General features: G+C 44.3%; 2 protein-coding genes across 6 annotated transcripts in view; both read right to left on the bottom strand.

Annotated features, from left to right (window-relative positions):
- Nucleotides 1–11,038, bottom strand: part of AMBRA1 (autophagy and beclin 1 regulator 1) — a 127,369-nt gene extending 116,331 nt beyond the window's left edge. Inside the window, exons 1-2 of one of the 3 annotated variants that reach the window (XM_063398468.1) lie at nt 10,834–11,038; nt 98–353 (exon numbers count right to left, since the gene is read on the bottom strand). In XM_063398468.1, the coding sequence (XP_063254538.1) occupies nt 98–232 (135 nt within the window). In that variant the 5' untranslated portion in view covers nt 233–353; nt 10,834–11,038. The remainder of the gene's footprint in view (nt 1–97; nt 354–10,833) is intronic. The other 2 variants (XM_063398469.1, XM_063398470.1) reach the window with 2 other exon arrangements.
- Nucleotides 11,039–14,225: 3,187 nt separating this feature from the next.
- HARBI1 (harbinger transposase derived 1) lies at nt 14,226–16,783 on the bottom strand. 3 transcript variants are annotated; one of them, XM_063398465.1, is made up of 3 exons: nt 16,649–16,783; nt 15,580–16,311; nt 14,226–15,040 (listed from the first exon to the last, which is right to left on the bottom strand). In XM_063398465.1, exons 2-3 carry the CDS (start codon nt 16,247–16,249, stop codon nt 14,664–14,666), a joined length of 1,047 nt encoding a protein of 348 aa, XP_063254535.1. In that variant the 5' UTR covers nt 16,250–16,311; nt 16,649–16,783; the 3' UTR covers nt 14,226–14,663. The 3 variants fall into 3 exon arrangements, with proteins under 3 accessions (XP_063254535.1, XP_063254536.1, XP_063254537.1); XM_063398466.1 differs by lacking the exon at nt 16,649–16,783 and adding an exon at nt 16,404–16,642; XM_063398467.1 differs by lacking the exon at nt 16,649–16,783 and adding an exon at nt 16,490–16,642.
- Between the last annotated feature and the right edge of the window lie 135 nt (nt 16,784–16,918).

Here is a 16,918-nt window from a genome sequence, read left to right as displayed (position 1 = left end):
TAACACATCAAAGGAATAATCACAAGACAATTTATATCAAATCCCTCCCTTCCCCCACCCCAAGATCAAGATATGCAGCTCTGTCCCACAACCTTACCTTGCCCTCCCATTTCATCCATCGAGTTTTATCCTCCACCAGCTCCTGCAGCAGCCGCTGAGCGCCCAAGGCTTGGGTGCCCCGCTCCCTACCCCACAGGATGCGGACAGCATTCTTCTCTGGGACAACCTTCATGGCTCTCAGCTGCCAACACCACGCCTGCTACCGAGAGGAGACACCAGCAGGCTCCAGATGACAACCACCACCAAGCTACAAATAAGCTATCCACATTTCAGTTGTTTATCTTCATGGAAACCTAAAAAGATAAGAGACTGATAAGGAAGGCAGCTTTTACTTTGATCACACAGATTAAGTAAAAGCTTTAAAATCCCAAAAATAGTAGATTGGAGAGACAAATCTTTCTTCTTACACAGCCTTTGCTACCTGCTTCCATTATCAAGGCCCCACTTTGACATTTCTGCAGCCAAAGATTACTTTGAAAGCATCCAGCTCTTCCCTTGTACACATGCCCTAGGCACACTACACATATGGAGAATTAAAAACTGGCCTTCAAATTCTTTCCCTTCCCTTGATCTCTTGCAGTATATAATCAAGGAAAAAAGATTTATGAAGATACAGTCTTGACACCTTGAAGATTTAGGTCCTGCCTGGGAAGGGTGCCTGAAAGCTAGAGGAACAGTATTACCAAATTGACAATATGACAACGGAATCTCCCAGGAACTAATCAAATTTTAGTAACAGGTCAAACTGTAAAGGTCAGATGATTGCTAGACCAAGTCCAAATTATTTCCAACTCCATAAACATCTTACAAAATATGAAAACAATGATGTATGGAACAGCTCCACCAATATTATTCCATTGTCTGCACATCATCTTTCAATCTGCATTGCTCTTAGAACAGCAGTTCACCCAAGTAATGCACAGTGGCAAAGGATAATGCTTTTGGAACACTTTGAACTGCAAAGGAAAGCTTTAATACCCACTGCCTACAAAAAAAGCTAAATAAATATAATAAATAAATAATATAGTGACTCTAATAGCAAGCGACACAGGTTTTCAGTGGTCATACGTTGGAGTTCGCCACAAAAAGTTCTCCAGAAAAGTTTCTTAGAACAGACAAACCAAGAAACTCTGCTGCAATGCCACTACCTTCTGATCCCAGCAGAGTGTGTACACCATTCTACCATCTCTTGATACATGAAAATCTAAAGAAAAACCCTACTCATGTTACACTGAACGAAACCATCAATATTCAATAGAGAAGGAAACAGCAATTTAAAAAAAGAAAAAAAAACATGATGAAAAAGGTTCATGTGCACAATAGACAAATTGTTAAATGACTGAACTCAGAATCGTCATTAGCAATGTTTTCTTTCCTCCCACTCTCCCTTAAAAAAACTCTCCTGAACAGATGACTGAAGACAGCTGCAGCTTACAGGGAGGAGCTGTCTAAAGAGATAAGGCAGGAAAATGAGTTCTAAAAAAGCATACCAGTTTTTATTTGTAGAAGTAAAATAATGAGTACTGAAGTAATTACAAGTAAAGGCATCCATCTTCCTAGAAAAGAAATTCTCCACAGAGAAAGTCGAGCTAGCTGGAAATTCCCTGATGCTTAATGTGAACAGCATGGGGATCATGTATTTTAGAAAAGCTGAACTCCATGGTGTACAATAAGCCTTCTTCTGAGAATTTGTGAAAGCAAAACATTAGGTAGGAATTATTCTACAAAATAAAAGCCTTGATGGAAAGCAACACAAAAACTAAAGATACCATGCTGCAGGAGAATTCTTAAAAATAACTGTACAGATTAAAAAAGACCAGATCCAAAAAAACTAGAAGGATAACTGGAATAGATACATCTAAAAGCACAATATAATACAGGAATCCCTAAACTAAAAATCTTCTTTAGCTAAATGCTAATAAATCCTGATCCGGATTCTGCAAACAGCCATAGACACCCATGTTCAGAAATTACTAGATTGAGATGGTGAATAGAATAGAGGAGAAGGATAGCTCAGAACAATACAGGCAACAAGAAGTCTACTTTACAGGAGGAAACTGTGCATCTAGTTTAACCTTAAGCTAGTGAAACTAAGAAAACAAAAGCTGAATTCTATATGGGTGTATTCAAGGAATTCGGACTACAACAACCCAAGAACAAACACATAAACAGGATACCAATGGAAGACTGGTCCTGCAGCTGGAATAAGCCGGAAGTTTGAAAAGATTTAAACTTTGGAATAGCCTTTCAATAGCTGTAAAGGATAAACCACATAACTAACTTGAGATCAGGGTAATTTACAAGCAGGATAACAATCACTCATGAGAAAGAACAAGCTCTGACAACCTAGCAACATTTCACTCCTATCAGAACTAATGTTCCCTAAAGTAGAATAGCAACAAGGAAATGAAGAGGTTTAACAAAAGACTTTAAGCTTATTCATGTCATGGACAAGTTTACATATTGTAAAATAAATGGGGAGGTAACTCCTACAACTGCAGTCAGTGAAGTTCTAGTATTCACCTTATTGAAGGACCAAGTCATCTCCACTATATAAAACCAAGTACATACCTTAAGACAGCTTATCTAAAGCTCTGTATGTGTGTCCTAATTTATTCAACTAATCTGGCTATAACAAACACTTCATAGTGTTTGAACTTCATGTTTTTCCCTCGATTTTTCAGCTTCCTCTTATTCCTGTCTTTATCCCATTTTAAAAGTAAACAAAGGAAACATCCAGGGCTCTAATGCCTTCACAGTACCCTGCTAACCTGTTCAATATTTTTAAGAGCTGGGATCTCTTCAGAAAACACTGAATGTATCCTTCTTGAGCAGTGCTGAGATTCCAGTGTTACCTCGGGTCCCTTCGGGGGCCAGACTTTATCCTTTGCCTGAATTAGACCGGACACAGGAACTGCGCCACTAGCTGGAGACACACGCAGCAACACTTCGGGCAGGCAAAGACACTCAGAGCCTTCAGAAGAAACAGACGTAGTGTAGCACTGACAGGCATTATCTTTATTCATTTTAGCAGGAAGCCTTTAACCTTTCTATTCGAACATGTGTTCAGCTTCAGTTTGTTTTGGTGTGAGGCTTTTGGGGTTTTTTTTCTTTAGGTTTCTGGTTTGTAGGAGTTTTTTGTGAAGGTATTAAAGGAGCCAATTTTTTCTCTAACCTAGTAAAGATACCCACCAACTCCAAATATTTTGCTCAAATACAAGCTGAACAATGACAGCATATTATTAAATAACATTAGCAGATAAGCCACTGAAGCGCCAACCATATTTACAGCCACTCATCAGCCCTCTGACTAACAAAGTTTAAATTAAATGCAGGGGGTTTGAAAATACTTCTTGGGACTCAGCATAAATAAAGCTTGTGGGTCACAGGATCAAACCTGTTCAGGCAAGTGGTGGACTGATTCAGTAGCAGTGTCTATTACAAATACCCACAACTATCACAACTGATAAACAGCTGACCACCTAAAGAGGGACTGGTATTGTTCTGTTTTCTTCTTCTTGTTGAGATTGTTTTACTTGTTTTTGAGGGGAGGAAGGGAGATTTGGATGGTTGGTTTAATCAGGATGACCAGAAGTGTCCAACAGTTGCAATATTAGCTGATGCCCTGAATGTGATCCAGAGCACCACAGAAAATGCAGAAAATGGCGAGTCAAGAAGTTTTTCTATAATTGGCAGCTTTTTTTTCCCTAAGTGTTTTCTGCCTTCAGGGCATTTCAGGACAACATGCTGGGCTGTTTACAGTTTTGGAAAGAGCATTACACAGCCCAAACCCAAGCCTTTTACTTGCTGTGTACCAGCTGTCCTCAAAGAAAGCTGAAGAATTCCCAGTACTGGAGTAATATAGGTTCACTTGTAATTATCACCTTACAGATGCTGAACCTCTAAAAAAACCAAAGTGAAGCTGCAAAGTGGCAATACCTCGTAGTGGTACATGACCCCCTGAAAACACTGACAAAAAGGGCGAGAAGAGGAATAAAGAGAAACGCATTCAATGTGCCATATAAAAAGAATGTCAAGATCTTTTATGCATTATGCAATGGCTCACCATTCTAGTTCAAAATTTCAGCACTTTACAGAGATGATGGTCCCATCTCTTAACATGCCCCCTTCCTATCTTTGTTGCTATTAATTTTGTGTAGATTCTGGTACCAACACACTGGGAGCACAGCTGACTTTGATACAAAGACAAATATTGCAATTCTACCTTCACGTTATTCTGTTCTTCACGGGGGAAAAACATTATTTCATGTAGCCTTCAGCTCTCAGACTAATCTATTACCACTGCAAAGAACTTTGCGGTTGTGTGCTGAGCCCAACACTAAAAGCCTTTCCTAATGCAAGTGCAGACAATCAGTGTAAACAGCTCCATCAGTGTTTAAAAAGGGAAAAAAAGGCTGCAATCAGTAAATGATATTTACAATGGGAAATCTGTCCTGAAGATACAAATGTCCAAATAATTTCAGACAATTTTGCTGCCCAAAGAGATCTCATGTGACTGACGAAGAAAGAGGCAATATGAAGTGAAATATTAAAGCTGTCACTGACTTTGCAATCTGGGTTCCACAGACAGAATGCATTTATAAGGCTCCTTGTAAGAGACCAGAGGAAAAAAACCACATGCCAGTAGTTTTCGTCTCCAAGTCCCTTTATCAAGTTCCAAGATTCCCAGAACGAACTGGCTGTAAAACAGCCATGATCCACACACAGCTGATGGGCCAGGGCTGTACACTTTGTATTAAGAGAACACGCATGAGGAAAAAACAGACTCAAAACACAACAAAAGCAAAACTGTGGTGAACAATGAGGCACGCCACTGTCATGGAAAACCACAAGCAAACTTGCCTCCAGAAAAGAAGAGGAAACAGGTTATTACACTCAACTCCCCCAGCTCTGGCCAGGGGCCTACCTATCTTGTAAGCCAGAGCTACTTCTCTTTTCAAAATCTCTGTTCTTAAGCACTCTGTTAAGTACTAACAATGTCACCACAGTTATTCCAAGTTAAAGTGCAGCATCTCAGGCTTTAACACCAGCAACATACTAAAAATTTCGAGAGAACTGCTTATGGCAGTTAATAAATGTTAGTAATTTAAGTTTCATTTACTAAATATTAGCAATAATTTAGCATTCCCACTACTGCATGTGTATGTGGGTTCTCCAAGAGCAATCAGATCATCAGACAGGCATGAAAACAGTGTCTGCAGCACTACAGCCCAAATGCTTTATCTTTGCTGACAGTGATCCTAATGAAGGCTGCAGTCACAAGACAGGCTATTTCCTCTAAAGATTTCCTACAAGTCGGTTTCCCTTGTATTTTACACAGCTTAATTTTGAAGCAAACTGCCTTACCAAGACCCCTTCTGCTTTTCAGAAGCTCAAAAGAGCAAGAAGTGCCAAAAACAGCCAAAGATCATCTTGCCAAGGACTACGAACCACACAGCTCCTCCTTTTGCAGGCACTCACTGATAAAACAATAAAATCTGGTTCTGACACACACAGACAGAGATCTTCAAGAACAAACCAGATGCCTAGAACGTAATTTGGAAAATACATAAGCAATCACACAGCTCCAGGGACTTCCTAGTTCCCTTCCTTGTTTACAATCTGTGTTTCCCTCCTTTCTGCAACATGGAGATTTTGAGGCCATCATTTTCCTAAATTGCATTAAACAATACCACATAAGAAGCTCAGGAAGCACTACACTGGATAGAAGACTGAGTTATACTTGCAGTTTTATTAAAAATACTAATTCAATCCACATCAAATGTCATGCCATTCCCATTAACCTTTTTTGTGTCTCCACCTGAAAAACTGAGCAAAATTTAAAAACAGGTTTATGTAAAAACAAAACTAAAAAGCTGATTTGCCCTCTTTGCACTGCATCAACTCGGCTTAACAAACAAGACAACTCAAGGAGTCCTAGTTTGGTAAGTAAGTCCTGGTTTGCCTGATTTGCCAGTAGCACTGGCATTTGAACAATGCTGTAACAACAACAAAATCAGTAAAATGTAGGTGACAGGACTCATATCCCAAATAGATGCACAGGTCAAAACACAAGTATTGGAAGATCTGGACTACGTTCATTCTTAAATTACAGGACCATATGAATTTCTGGCAATGCACCTGATTAGTTATATCTGTTTAAATTTACTTCAGACAACATGGTTTGTCTTCCCTTAACTCCATGTGTGGTAGTTCCAGATGAGCCTTGAGACTGTCTGTAGAGGTATTAGCTCTTCTTGGGTCACAAACAAACAAACAAACAACCAAACAAAAAAATCCCAGACACCAGAAAACATTTTGCGTAGAGCAAACTTCGAGACACCTTACAGTAATATCTAAATGAACAAAAAATTGAAAATAAAGCTACATTAAACTAGAATCTTTAAACAAGGCTAACCCACAAACAAAAACAGTCTACAGATGGGTAACAACAACTATCTTAAGCATGATTAATCAAAACAATGAAAAAAGCAAAACTAGAACCCATCATTTTGTTCTGTTTCTACTTGCGTCCTTGATTATGCTTAGAAAAAAAAAAGCTGCTTAATTTAAGAATTTAATTAGAACAAGAGTCAGCCTTCAACCAAGTGCCCCTAAATGGAGAATAAAAACAAAAAAACCCCACACTTAGGAGAAGTGAAAGTTTATGATGCAACTATCCAACAGAATCCAAAACTAATACCATGAAGGCACTTCCATTATATGGTCCTGGTTTTACTCTTCCAAGTTTTTAAACACTCCCCAAAGTATTATACTGTAAGCTGAAGTTTTTCCTTGATTAAAGCCAGAGATGGAAAGTAATTCAAAAGTACATTTTCTGTAGATGCACTAGACACACTGCTCTAAATTGCACTCACTGCAGTAAGTGTTTACACATAAAACAGGATTCCTAAAGAAAAATAACTTGTCTTAGTGCTTCATGATTGAAAAATTCACATCTCAAGGCTGTGTTTTAAACTGCAACTACAAACAGCTCAGGAAATTCAATTACATTACAAAGATTTCAATAGTACTTTGTTATTTCAAGATCCTGTATGACTGCAACAAGGGGCAAACTGCCATTAGAATCTTAATTTGTCTTCTCAGTCTGGATTAAATGAGCTAAATACACATAAAAGAACTTTTCAGTCAAAGTAAGTACATTAAAATGCTGGCTATTTACAGCAAAGTGATGAAGACATGGAAGAGAAACTTGCAGATATCAACTCCTAAAGGTCAGAAAATGAATGGTAAATATGAAAAGGGAAGTAATAATAATAAATGTAAGTGATAACCCATGTCTGGAGTCTGACAGCTTCATTTACCAATGAGAATATGGAGCACTTTCATAACTATTATTACAGCTTCCACATAAACTTAATGAATTCTTGAGAAGAGAGATATTAGTTTCAATCCAGAAGATAGGAAGAGAATAAATATAATTTCACAAAGCTGTAAGGTAAGTCAAACAGCAGAACTGAGATCTGGAAGATTAAGAGTTGGTTTCCACAATTCCATACTCAAATCATCTTCTGTTAAGTACTATACACAGCAGAAAATGAGACACAGAGAGAAGAGAAAGCCAGAGCAATATAGAGACAAACACAGCGATACAGAACTCAGATTAACCCCCTAAAAAATTATTCTCATTTAGATAGAAAGGCAAAGCAATTTTCAATCCCAAATCCCATTATTTACATTAATAGTCACATCAAGGTTCCTCAAGCTCAAGGGCCACAGCCAAGTGCCCCCAAGTGACATCACACATTCCACAGCAACGTGGGAGTGCCATCACCACAGAGCAGCAGAAGCATCTCATACCCCCAAGGTGAAGACAAAGTGTTTATGCATTCAAGGCTGCACTTAAGGCACAGGCACCTTATCCAAGTGAAAAAGAAAAGGCAACTGGAAGCAAGAACATGCTTTGGAAAATACAGGTCATATAATTTCTTGCTCACATGGAAATACAGTAACAAGACAAAAAGCAAAAATGATCCACACAGGAGCTGAAGTCTTCACACAAAGATGTGTCAGAATTATAGAAGAGGTGGGAGACAATGAAGATTTAGACTCTGAACAAAGAAACAGAGGCAATTCTTGACACCACTGCCCTTCTTGGCCTTAGACTGAGTCTGTGGGACAAATATAAAGGGAGGGGAAAACGTGTCCAAAACATGAGTCAGAGATTCCTCTCAGCAACTCTGCACTGCTCAAGGTGGTGAATTAGTAATACGTACCAGGAAGAAGGAAGCAGGAATCACTCAAGGACAACCCAAAACACCTCACTGAGAACATGTGGAGCTGTGCGAGCACATGGATTAAGATGATGCTCTCCATGCTCAAACCTGACACCTCATCATCCCATCCAACAAACAGCTACTAGATAACAATCCCAGTCAGAATTCCTAACAACAAACCAAGTCCTGAGATGCAGACAAGTACTGCTTCATCTTGTAGAGCAAAGCACATCTCTTCTTGTTTCTAGCAACCCAGTCAATGGGTCTTTCATTAGGCAACTACTGTATCCTGTAATAACCTTCCAGTAAAATATTCCTAATATTAATCCTCTTCCTCTGCATATCACACTGTCATTCACTTTTGTGAACCAAAACCCTCCTATCCTTATCTTACTAATATTTTGTTTCTATCACCCTCCTTGCTAGGACAATAGAGGGTTACTAACACAAAACACACAAGATAACTATCACCATGCACTGGACCCTTTATCAGGCCCCCAGAAACTCAACAGGGGAAAAACAAAGTACCTTAGTAGTAAGTATTCACATCAACAATAACTGTGCAAGACTCATGAGTTCAGTCAGCTTGTTAACCATGGCATAAAAGAAACTAAAGTTTCTTTCCAGAAATTTCTTTAAAAAATAATTATTCAAATGCCAAACTTCTGGCAGAGGGACAGCAGCAGACTGGATCAGCGCTTGCCTTCTTTAGAACTGGTTGTTACAGCTGCATAGAAGTTACAAGTGCTGCTCAGAAAATGGAAAAGTAGGAAACAACCAAACAAGACTCTAGAGGGTCAGTTATGACTCAGAAAAGGGCAAAAGAAAGAAAACTGAGAAGAAACTGTCAGCAAAGTAAACATTCAGCAGAAACTGCCCAGCAACTCAATCTGAAAAGGCGTGTCCAGACATTTGGATCCAAAAACATGCTTCATTCCAAGTATTAGGAAAAATATAAATGCCAGTGGATGGCCCTACTCATTAAGAGCCACAGTGCCACAAATAACACACTTACTTGTGACCATCAAAATAGAAATGGACCCATAAAAAAAAAAATTACCCAGAGAAGCATCAATTGTGGACTCCAGAACCAGCACACAAGCTACACTGAAGAGTTATGAATGTTAGGAAATGCGCTACAGCCGCCCTTCAAAACACAAGAAAGGAATTCAGCAGAGAATTTCAGGTCCTGCTGCCTGCATCACCCATAAGGCATTCAAATCTGCATGGATTTAACCCCATACCACATTCTGAAAACTGACCCAACAACAAACTTCACACACCAGTAATGGACCGGCAATAAGTGCACATTACCAGCAGGTCATTCTTAGGTCCCTTTTTAACATCCCCATTAGCAATTTGAAAGAGGATGGGAGTGGCAAAGGCAAAGAAGCCAGATGACATTTGCAGAGGACACCAAGCTGGGTGGAGCAGTAAACAAGGACAAATATAGCAAAACACACTGGGTTTTTAAATAAAGACCAAAGAACACTTCATGCAGAGGAGAAAACGGAGCAGCACGGAGCACTGACCATATTTACACAGACTTCACATTCATACAACTGATCTTCCTGAAGACAGGCTTGATCTAGATAACAATTCTTGAATCAGTCTGTTGCCACAGAACAATACTCAAAAGTGTGTAATGAGAAAAGCTACTTGTAATCATCTACAGGGTCTTTTGAAGATGAAACGCTCATTTAGTGCAGGAAAAAATTTCCAAATGCTTTCCAAAGGCAGCCGGACGCATAGTACTGACAGGACCACAAGCAATCCAAAAAATGCTACACGAACACGACAGAAATTTATGTGCTGTCAGGAAAAATGTGGTAGATGACAACAAAAAACGTTCCCATAGCTGGCGAATTAGCTGGGTTCGTTTCCTCACAAGACAAGACGTAACTAGAGGCACACCTGAATACATTTTATGCCAAACACTACTTTCACAAGCAAGTGCTCTGCAACATACTTGAACAACAGGAGAGAGAGAGCAGACAACACTTGCTGCACCTTTTATTGGGTAAGGCCAGAAAACAACAACAACAACAACAACCACCATTATGTCAAAGAACAGCACCAGAAGGCAGCCGGACCGAGCCTGGACCGCGGGCCCCCGGACGGTGCCGTGGCGATAGACAGGGGAGCGCCGGGCACCCAAGCTGGGACAGAAAATCCGGTCTGAGGCACGCTCAGGAGGGCGGCAGCGGGGCACGGGCTGCTCTCCCCGGGCGCTCCGGTGCCCGCCGGCCGGCGGGAGGCAGCGCCGCGGGTTTCCCCCTCCCGCCACGGCGCCCGGCCCGGGGCAGCGCGCCGGCCTCCCGGCTCCCCCCACCGTAAGGCCGCGGTCCCGGAACTCCCGTACAAAGGCCCGGCAGCGAGCCCCGAATCCCTCCCGAGCGCGCTCCACCCGTCGCGGCCTCACACGGGTCCGCACCGCCGCCTTCTGGGGCGCCGCCGCGGGGTCGGCCGCGCCCGGCCGGGAGCGGCGGCGCGGCCTCGGCGCGGGGCCGGCGGCGCGCGTAGGCCCGGAGCGTACCTGCAGCGGCGGGGCCGGAGCGGAGCGGAGCGGGGCCGGGCCGGGCCGGGCCGGGCGGGCGGAGCGGCCCCGGGGTCGGTCGTCGCCGCCGCCGCGCCGAGCTCCGGCCAGGCGGGCCAGCCGAGCGCCGAGCGGGGCCCAACGGCGGCGGCGCCGAGCGCGGGACCAAGGCCCGAGCAGCCGAGGCTAGAACGCCGCCAGGCAGCGCCAGCCGAGCGACGAGATCTTCCACCGCCGCCCGGGGGAGACGGAGGGCAGGCGAGAGCAGTCGAGCCCCGAGAACGGCGGGGTAGCGCCCCTGCCCAGAATTTTAAAAACTGCCTAATTTATCTTAGAGAGGTGTGGGATACCGGAAAAATGCACTTAACATAATGAATGTAAACCAATACGTACGATAGTCAGACTGTATAAAACAGGTTGGAAGTTACTGTTCTAAACTTCCAAGATAAGGGTGGTCCAGACTTGAAAGGAGAAGCGGGTGTTAATGTCTTCACAAGAGCCCGGGTGTGAGGGAACGGGCCCGGTGCTGGAGCGGTGCTGCGGAGGGCCCCGGGCTGCCGCAGAACCCGCTTTGACCTCCCCAGCTTTAGGGGAACACGGAGCAGGAGGGTCGCGAAGGCTGTACCGTCCCAACTCCGCAGGCAATGCGGAAAGGAGGAGGGCAAAGCGCGCTCGGGAGTCTCGGATTAAAGGAGGCTGCGTCCTCCAGAATCCTGAGACCCCGCGGGAGAATGGCGCGGGAAACTCCCTTTATTCAAATAAAGTAAATAAAGTTGCAGGACTCCTCTGTGTCCTTTGTGGTCACTGGCTTTTCACAGAGAGATTTTCTGTATAAACCAAATCACAAATCTCAAAGCAATTTGCAGAAAAGGTTTTTTTTTCAGGTTGTTTTCAGCCTGGAAAAGCGAAGGTTTCTGGATGACTTAACTGCTGCCTTCTGGTACTTGACGGGAACTTAGAGGAAAGATGGGGCAAGACTATTTACATGAACGTGTAGTGACAGGACAAAGGAGAAGGGCTTTAAATTGAACGAGAGTAGGTTTAGATAATAGAAAAAATTCTTTACTGTGAGGGTGGTGAGGCACAGGACCAGGTTGTCCAAAGAAGCTGTGAGTGCCCCATCCCTGAAGTGTTCAAGGCCAGGTTGGATGGAGGGAGCTCTAAGCAACCTGGCCCCATGAGGGAAAAGAAAAAAGTCTGGGTGAATTGTTTTGAAGGAGGCTGATTAAGAATATGTGGTTGTTATAAACGTGAAATGATTAATTCATGTTCTTATGGTAAATTGGAAAATTATAAAACTGTATAAAGTTGTATCAGGTAAAAGTTTATGTTTTAAGAGACTTTGCAGCAGATGGTGAAACTGACCACCCTGAAACAGCCTGCGCCTCCATTCAGAAAAGCTTGCAGCCTTCTCAAGCACCGGGAGGGGACCTGTCAGGTAAGCTGGCACCAGCAACTCACACCTTGGGTGCCACCTTCACAGACCATCAAGCGACATCATCGGTATCTCGATCATTCATCAACTATAAGGACCTATAGAAATTGGACATTAACATTTGAACTAAGAAAAGAACTCTTTTCTGCTCGAAAAGAAACTTCGGAAATTCCCGAATTTGTATAGCTGGTCGGGAAACAATGGGAAATACGGGGAAATATTGCCAGGGGCAGAATAAAGTGTATAAAAACCAAGCCCTGAACCGGGCTAATTTGTGAACCATTTGGGGAGATAGCAGGCTGCCAGACCCTGTATCTCACGGTTCATCCTTGGCATTTCCCGGGAAAACTCTGTCAAGTATCTCTGCTGTTGGTGGGTTATCGAAACTCTGCGATTTGAACTTTTATTAATAAACCAAATTATTATTTTAATTGGAATATCGTATTGGCATTTATAACATGATGGAAACTGCTCCCTACATTTCCTGAGAGAAGAGAAGGATACTGACATCTGACTCAGGCAAGAATACCGTTCAGTGGATTGGTTTTTCTGGTATGGCCTGGTGCAGTTTGTGCCCAAACTGACAAGCAGTGAGCTCAGTTTAGAAAATATAGTCTAGCACAGGTAACAGTGGCTGAAAGAAGCAGCAAATGTGTTCCAGGAAGTGCCTTCACTCTGAGTTTGCCTCAGCACACGCTGGGAAGAGCTATTCATAGCGTAAATTGAGAAACTCCAGCTTGTCATTAAGTGACAATGTTTGTATCTACACATGTCCAAGTCTCACTTGACCTTAGCGCCACCCACACAGCTCATTCAATGTCTGCTGGTGTTTTGGTCTAGTGAACAGTATTTTTAGCACAGACCATCAGATGTGATTATGAGCCATCAGGCACCATATACGGCAGCAACTCTTACCTTAAAAATGCTTATTTTAGAAAACAATACTTGTCTGCTTTTTCCTAGGTAAAAGGAGCAGGAGTTTTGCTGTAGTGACCAATAGCAGTTCTTGTATAATACCTTGTGTAAAGAAAACTGAATTACATCTGAGGTCTTTGTACATAACATGTTACAGCTCTCATTGAGGCTTCTGAAAACGTCTTGTTTACAGGTCATCAAGCATGCTTGGTGTTCTGTGATACAGTAAGTGTTTACTGCCACTGCAAACCTGGCAGAGTGTATCTAACCCTGCATGTCCACCCTGCACTGCAAAACGTGCCCCATACGCTTGTGTTCATCATATGTGGGGCATGATCCAGCCTCACTTCCTCTAAAAGGACAGACCACAATGTCAGGCAGTTGCATTGCTACTGTAAGTATTTACAGTTTTGTAGTTTTCTGCATTTCCTACCACTTTGGTTACATTTACTGCCCAGTAAACAATAAAATCTAAGAAACAAAATTTTCTTAGACTGCTGTCATGAGATCCTTGGAAACACTTGTGCCTTTTAGAAAGAGAACATTTCCAGGAAACTGCTCAGCCTTGTGCCAACAACAACTGCGTGCATCAGTCATCTTGTTCCACTGAAGCAGATTGCCAGCAGTGCTGGAGCAGCCTTTCCACACCTCTGCTTGGATCTAAATGGAGAACTTTTGCAATTGATTCAATCTCTGTGACCCAGGCAGTCCTTGGCATTTCTTTTACAGCAGCCAACAAGATGACCATTTTCCTGCTGCAGGAGAAAACCACCCTCACCTCCACTAGCCTATATCCTGATATCTGTTAGGTGACACAGTCACCAGAGCTTAACATCTTCTCCACCCTGTTTGGGAAAGAAGGAATGTTCAACCCTTCTAGATGTGTGCAAGCACTAGTGTGTGCCCAGCAAAATGCCAGACCCCTCCCAGAACACAGCTGCCAGCTTTCAGAGAAATCACTGGGGTTTGTGAGATGTGCAAAACGGCAAAATGGTGTTGAGCAAGAATTTATACCTGCAAACAAAAATATAAATGCGTTGCTGCTCATGAATTCATAGTAGAGAGGAGCTCATGTGGAAATTTAATTTGTGCAAAATACTGTTTAAAAAATCAATCATAAGTGTTTTGAGTTACACAGTGGAATAGAATCATTGCTTTGTAAAACAGCACAAAGTTTACAGATTTTCCATCACTATAAAAGACAATTCCCTAATTTCCCCACTGTTGTCACATTAGTCACTGTTCTCTATGTCAAGTGAAAGGGGCGTCTCTAAGCATCGTGACAGCAAAAATGTACCAATTAAATTGAATCTCTGGAGAGACTGAGAGAAGTTCAGAAATTTGCCTGAAATGAAGAGAGTAAATTTCTTCTCATCTCACATCTCCTTAAATCTCTATAGGCTTAAAGAAGAGGAGGGGGCACATTTGCTCCAGATAACTTCCCAGATGAACTGTTAGAAGCCTTCTCTCTGTCCCAGCGCTAGCTAAAATGAGAAAGTAAAAGTTCCTGACGAACACGACAGGCTTCCGAGTCTACTGATTCCATCTGCTCGTATTCCTCTTCCGACTGTTCCGTGTGTCCTGCGGCTGGTGCAGACCACACGTCCAGTCCGTGCTGCAGGGAGATGTTATGAAGCACGCAGCAGGCCAGGATGATGTGGCTGGACTTCTCCGGAGAGTACTGCAGGGTGCCCTTGGAGCCGTCGAGGCAGCGGAAGCGCGAGCGGATGGTCCGGAAGGTGCGCTCGATGACGTTGTGGGTGGCGGAATGGGCCATGTTGTAGCGGTACTCGGCCGGCGTCTCGGGGATGTGCAGCGGGGTCATCAGCCACGTGCGCAGCAGGAAGGAGCTGTCACCTGCCAGCAGGGGAAAGGAGCAGCACACCACGGTTAGCCACAGATTTCAGCCTGGTTTTCTGCTACAGCAGATACTGAGGAAATTCTTCCTCTCGCTAAAAGAAAAGGCACGGAAGAGGTAATTCTGGTTCACAAATGTGACACAGTAAAGGCATTAAGTTTTACACAAAAAAATCCTGGAAGACTCTCCACGGAAGAGTTTTAAGAGAATAAATTTACTGCATAAAACAGAGGAAAACAGTTGGAGTCGGGTAGTACCTAGAATTAAAAATAGCATGATTCAGCATGGAAAGGTGTAGAATACTGAAAGAAAGCTATTAACAGAATGAATGAGGATTAATACATACAATAATCAGACTGTATAAAACAGATTAGAAGTTACTGTTCTAAGCTTCCAAGATAAGGGTTGTCCACCCTGAACCATAAATCTCAATGCAATTTGAGGAGAGCAATTGAAAATAAACGTATCACTTGTGCCCAGAGGTTCTCACTCAGTAATGAGACTTTCTACTGAAAACAACGATGAAAAACTGACTCACCAAGTAGCCAGCCATCTTTATGCAGCTCAGTTTCAAACTGGCTTGTGAGGGCTGCCTGCTCTAACACCGTGCAGTCAGCCAGGCTGCCCGGCCAGTGCGTTTCAGCACTAAGGAGGACTCCTCTGGAATCGCACACCATGAGGCAGTTCAGGGAATGGAGACCCTTTCGGTTCACATAGGACAGGTCCTCAGCATTTGGCGCTTTGATTGCCACGTGGGTGCAGTCAACCACCCCCAGCACTCCCGGCATTCCTGCCAGCCCATAAAAGTCCTCCTTCAGGGTCTGTACAGTGGCTTCATCTTTAGGAAAGTGAATGAACTGTGAGGCTCTTTCCACCAGTGCCTCGGTTACATTGGCAACACAGCGGCTCATCGAGGCTTGGCTAATTCCAATAGCATCCCCCATGCGAGTCTGGAAGGAGCCAGAGGTATAGAAACCCAGCGCAGCAAGTATTTGCGTCTCTGGACTGATGGCCCTGGACCGCTGTGTAGGGCGTGAGAGAGTGGCTCCCAGGAGATCCACCAGGTAGCAAATGAACCGTCGGGGAAAGCCGTACGTGGATACCAGATACTCATCCGTGACATCCTCCAGCTTGAAGCGATCCAAAGTCCTGTGTCCGCGGCCGTAGAGCAAGAGGTCGCAGTCAAGAACCGCGATAGGTACGGCCATGGCTGACGGCCAGGGGCGTCCCCTGGGGCTCCGCTCTGACACGGCTTTCCCAGAGGCTTCACCTGCATAAAACAAAAGAGGACACTCAGAACAGTCATTACTGGTGAGCTTTCCAGACTCGTTACCATTTCCCTTTCAGTCTGATCATTCTTACTTTTCTTTTTCTGTTTTTAAATACACGGGCAGTCAGGGGGCTCACCGCGGAGCCGAGCACTCTGCGTGGCGCTGACAGGAATTTACCTCCCGTGGCGGCGAGGGGCCGGAGCCGTCCCCAGTCCCCGCCGGCGGGCCTGGGCAGACGCGAGCCGGGCGGTCCCGCAGCCCGGCGGGCGCTGCTCCTGCCGGGCGCCCCGGACCCCACGGGTCCCCGACCCTCGCCGGATTCGTCCCACCCCTTACCGGCCCCGCGGCCGCTCCCAGGCGGTCCCCGCGGGCCCGGCCCCACATTCGCCGTGACAGATTCGCCATAGGCACGGGCTACCGGCGGGAGCGGCCCCGGGCGCTGTCCCGCATTTCTCGGCCTCGGCGACCTCCTGCCCCGCCGGACGGCGGGCTCAGCGCGCCGCGGGCGGGCGCGGAGCGGCGGCTGCGTGCGGAAAGTGCCGCTGCAGACACTCAGGTACCTCCCTTGTGCCCGCCCTTCCTCCTCCCTTCCTTCCCCCCCTCCCT

This window comes from Prinia subflava, chromosome 5 (assembly GCF_021018805.1).
Source record: "Prinia subflava isolate CZ2003 ecotype Zambia chromosome 5, Cam_Psub_1.2, whole genome shotgun sequence".
NCBI classification, from domain to species: Eukaryota; Metazoa; Chordata; class Aves; order Passeriformes; family Cisticolidae; genus Prinia; species Prinia subflava.
This window is presented reverse-complemented; position numbering and strand designations above follow the sequence as displayed.